Source organism: Nicotiana sylvestris, chromosome 10 (assembly GCF_000393655.2).
Source record: "Nicotiana sylvestris chromosome 10, ASM39365v2, whole genome shotgun sequence".
Taxonomy (NCBI): Eukaryota; Viridiplantae; Streptophyta; class Magnoliopsida; order Solanales; family Solanaceae; genus Nicotiana; species Nicotiana sylvestris.
Window position 1 is genome coordinate 105043076 of NC_091066.1, and position 4724 is coordinate 105047799.

The 4724-nt window shown below is 33.3% G+C and overlaps 1 protein-coding gene across 1 annotated transcript; it reads left to right on the forward strand.

The window, feature by feature from the left end:
- The first annotated feature begins 286 nt into the window (after window positions 1-286).
- Window positions 287-772, forward strand: LOC104247343 (zinc finger protein ZAT12-like). The gene has a single exon (XM_009803326.2). It carries the CDS (start codon window positions 287-289, stop codon window positions 770-772), a length of 486 nt encoding a protein of 161 aa, XP_009801628.1.
- The last annotated feature ends 3952 nt before the right edge of the window (window positions 773-4724 follow it).

The following is a 4724-nucleotide window of genomic DNA, read 5'->3' on the forward strand; positions in this document are numbered from 1 at the left end:
AAATCAGCAGTTTTACTCGGGTTCAGGCGTTCAGCTTTCATACTATTTTTCCCCCTAACAAAATTTAGTCCAACTCGGTTTCGGAAAAGGAAAGAGGCACGTTGTAGTGGTAACGTAACAATCCTTCTCTTACTTTACTTCAGCCTATTAAAAGCTAAATCTCGCACACCATTGGACTCGCTCTGCATTTGCAAATCCTCTATATAGCCTCAGTACCGCAACTGCTTTATAATTTGTCAAGAGGATTTACAAATTAGTAACTAAGTTGTAGAAGCCATGACAAGCCATGACGTTAAAGAGAAGCAGAGAAGAAGAATCAGTATCAGTGGAGAAACTAGCAATGGCGAATTGTGCGGATATCATGAAGAGGAATCAGTCATTAGGACGTAGAATCTTTGAGTGCAAGACATGCAAAAAACAGTTTGATTCGTTTCAAGCACTTGGTGGATACAGAGCAAGTCACAAGAATACAACAAATAAACTTATGATGACTCTTCTCCCTGTACCCATTGAGCCCAAGAAACACGAATGCTCCTTTTGCGGCGAAGAGTTCTCTCTGGGCCAAGCTTTGGGTGGTCACATGAGAAAGCACCGCGATCAGTTGAATCAAGTTCAGCATAAGAAGAAGAAGTTACAAGAAAAGTGTGATGAATCTGAACAACAAGTTGTTAAAGAAAAGAAGCATAATTCGAATAGTGAACGAATTTTGTTCTTGGATTTGAATTTGACGGCATATGAGAATGAGTTGATGACGGGGGTAACTTCCATATAGCTAGCAAGAGATTATAGAAATTTAGTTAGACACTTAGAAAAATTTCAGATGTTGTTGTGGCTTGGTGTACATAAAAGAGCTACAAAAATTTTGTCCAATATAAGAACTAAAATAATCACATGATTGTTTTTCGTGCAAAAATTTCTCTCTTATCTGCAAATTTTTGTTTGTTCAAATAAATTTCAAAGAATTCAAGTTTTTGCACAATCAGCTTTACTCATATGGCAATTACAGCATACTAGCTTTTGAAGATGATAGTTTTTAAGTGTTGGGTTTTGGGTTAAGGGTTGAAGAAGTGTGTTTGGGATTGCCTTTAAGATAGTAAAAGGTCACAACCTGAACTACCATCATGCCTTTATGTTCAAGTTCTCCAATTTTATTTTTGTAGTAATTTATTCTCCTGGTTTGATATATACATTAAATGATATTGAACTATGCAAATGACTTGACTGGGAGTCTATTTCTTAAGTAATTAGCCATATGTGCACTTACTGATCACTCAAAAGATTGTGGAGTTGGAAAATACACGGTCTAATTATTTTATCGAGATTCATTAAGTATGCAATTACTCATGTATGTAAATTTTCTACATGGACGGTATATAATCCTTCTTTCTTATGGACGGTAAATTTATTCTTCAAGATACTTTAAATATGGTGTGATTTGGTTAGCTTTGGGCCAAGTTCGTACGGATTTCCTAAAAGGTCTCACACTATTAAGAGATCTCCACATCTTATATACAAGTTCCTAATCTTTTCAGCTAACAAAGTGAGACTTTATTCACACACCCAACTAGCTTCTTATTGTTTATGTACTTGCTACTTGCTTCTTCTTATATGTGTACGTTGCTACACTCGTAAGGTCATGTTTGGCGATAATTTAATATTTTATGACATTACTTGCCTTGTATTTTGAGGATTTAATAATAAATTGTGTGAAGTTTGGGATTAATTGAGTTGATTTTATGTTTAAAAACTTTGGAATGCGAAACAAGAAGAAAGGTGCACAAAATAACATTGAAGACGTGGAAGTATAGCACGAAAGGAAAGTCGGCAGAAGGCACGACAAAGTCGGAGCCCTGAATGGCGCCCCACTTCACCCAGGGCACCAAACCTGTCGTGCCCCATGGTGCTTCACGAGACCAGAAGTGTACTCCAGATGACGCCTAGCGAGATCCAAGCAGCGCCTCGCGCCAACACCCATGTGCCAGGAAAGAAATTGTTTCCTTGTTGATTATAGACTTGGACATTTTAACCCTCACATATAAATACCCCTAAACTCGTTTTGGACGAGGTTGGACACATTTTAGAGACAAGAAGAGCAATAGAATACACGTGGATACGGAATCATCGCATCCTCCATCCTTTTCTCTAGTATTTGTAGTTTTATGATTCAAAGCACTTTTGTGATTGTTCATACAATTATAAATAGCTAAAATCCATCATCTTCTGGGGTTATGGGTAGCTCTTGATTGTTAAAATTTAACGGTTGTTGAGATTGCGTGAGTATATCATATTTATTTGCTTTTTCACTCTTGTTCTTAATTATTTTACTGAGTAGCCAACTGTAAAATACTATCTATGACTCTATATTTGAACTCGAAAGAGGAAATTATAGATTGCATGTAAGATTCAACAGAGTAAGATCTTGAATTCGAACATTAGAGAATAGATTCACGAAGAGGATAGACATATGCTAATTGCCTTATTAGGTTCTTTTTGCAGGAATTACACATGTGTTCGAGTTAATTTTGATTCTATAGACATATAGTATTAGATTGGCTTGAATAGGCGAGCAAACCGTCGAAAGAATCTTGTGAGCAAAATAAACCCTGTAAATCAACAAATCAGATAGATCGATTAGTTAAATCAACCGAAAAATTCAATAGAATAGACATTAATCCCATAACTCGAAAATATCTCCATCTCAATGAATTTTTTCCTAAGATATTCATATGCTCGACTTGCATCCTTGTTTCCCTGTTTACTTGTTAAATTATGTGGTAGTTTTAGTTAAGTAAAATCACAATCATATCTAACAAAATCACTAGAACAAATGGTCAGTAGCTAGTTTAGTTTATACAATAGTTAATCACAAGTTCTTGTGAGAACGATATTTTCTTATGACTTTATTACTTGTCAACAAAATATACTTGCGGAGTCCGAAACCTAAATAATGACTTTTGAAACTTAAAATATGTTTATACGGTTTAAAAAAAGTTACTTTTTTACCTAAAACGCGATATTATACTGCGTTTTAGTCTGTAATGCGTTTTACTTCTCTTTCTACAACAGTGAACTTTGGGACCCACTATTTGCAGGTTTTGTCTAATGAAATGGAAGCAAGAACTTTCTACCTGATTATTGTTGATGTTTGTTCTGCAGTGAGAATTAATTTACATTCACGCTGCGTAAGATTTATTAGAGAGCAAACCACTTTTTACAAAAATAAAAATTATTGTTAGGACTTAGGACACAAAATAATGATTTCTGATTAATAATTTTTTTTGTCAAATTTCTAAAAACAGCTTATTTTGAAAAATATTTTTACTAAAAATATTTTTTTTAAAGTATTTTGGTGAGAAGTCATTAGTATTGGACTAATTAATTTAAAAGGTAGTTTCGAGCTGCAATTAATATTTAATCAAGTTTTTAAAAATACTTTTAAGTGTATTTTTTTAAAATAATTTCGGAAAAAGCTATTTTTCTCCTGCTTTTACTTCTACTCAAAAATATTTTTTTCCTTCAAATATCTTAATTTTAAAAATAATAACTTTAACAAACAAAAAAAATATTTTTGGCCCAAAAAAACTTGGCCAAGGTTATAAGAATATAAGAATTATATTAATCTCAACATAATCTTAGGGTGATAAATGGGGTGAACTTTTGATATACATGAAGATGACGTGGTTCCTAAGAGTTATGGATAAGCTCACATCATCACTGACGCAAATATGAAATATGATGACATTAATTTCGAAATAATCTGTTAAGAGTTTATCTAAGATTACGTGGCATTTGGAAATTATTTGCAAGTTGGAGATGTGTTCAAAATGATGTCCACGTTTTGGACTTTGAGGAGATGAGTTTTGATTCTTACTTTTCTGATTTTCTCTCATTTGTATTAGACAAAACCTGCAAATAGTGGGTCCCAAAGTTGACTGTTGTAAAAGAGAAGTAAAACACATTACAATAATACGTTTTACTTTCTGTCAAAGTAAGATGCAATATAATACTGCGTTTTAGGTAGAAAAGTAACTTTTTTTAAAAAATTGTATAAACGTATTTTGAGTCCCAAAAGTCATTATTTAAGTTTCGGATTCTATATTTATGTGTGCGGTTGACCCCAACAAGTTTTTGGCATCGTTGTTGGAAATTTAGAAATTAGCTATCATTCTGGAATAAGTTGTTATTTGTTATTTGTTTAAGCTTTAATTTTTCTCTTGTTGTCTCTACATTTACAGGTGTTCTCCTGTGAATGCGGAGAAGCATGAGTTTTAACGTCATCACCCCTTGTGATGTGGAAATAGAAATAACTCTTCATAAGGTCAACGACGCCAATTTTGATGACGTCCAAATCCACTACTAAAAAGTAAATAGATACGGTCATATACAATATAATTTACCCAACTAAGAATCGGGGTTGAATCCCACAAAGAACAATATGTAGGCGATTACGTGTATACGAGAATTATCACTTATTATGCTAAGCCAAACACTTAGAATGGTTTTGAGAAAATATTTATATCTAAATGCGGAAATATAAACTAACCTAGAAAGCAAGTAAAATGATCAATGACTACAAGTATGGATACACGAGGAATTACACTCAAGTAACGATCCAATGTATTTCACGATTTTATAAATATGAGCGAGTTTATGTTAATTAGCCTCGGGTAATAATTCTATGTTAGCTTCTTCTAAAGACCAACAAGACTTTCTAATTGAATTAT

Excerpts from the sequence above, each read along its gene's own strand:
- LOC104247343 (XM_009803326.2), top strand. The coding sequence starts at position 287 with ATGACGTTAAAGAGAAGCAGAGAAGAAGAATCAGTATCAGTGGAGAAA.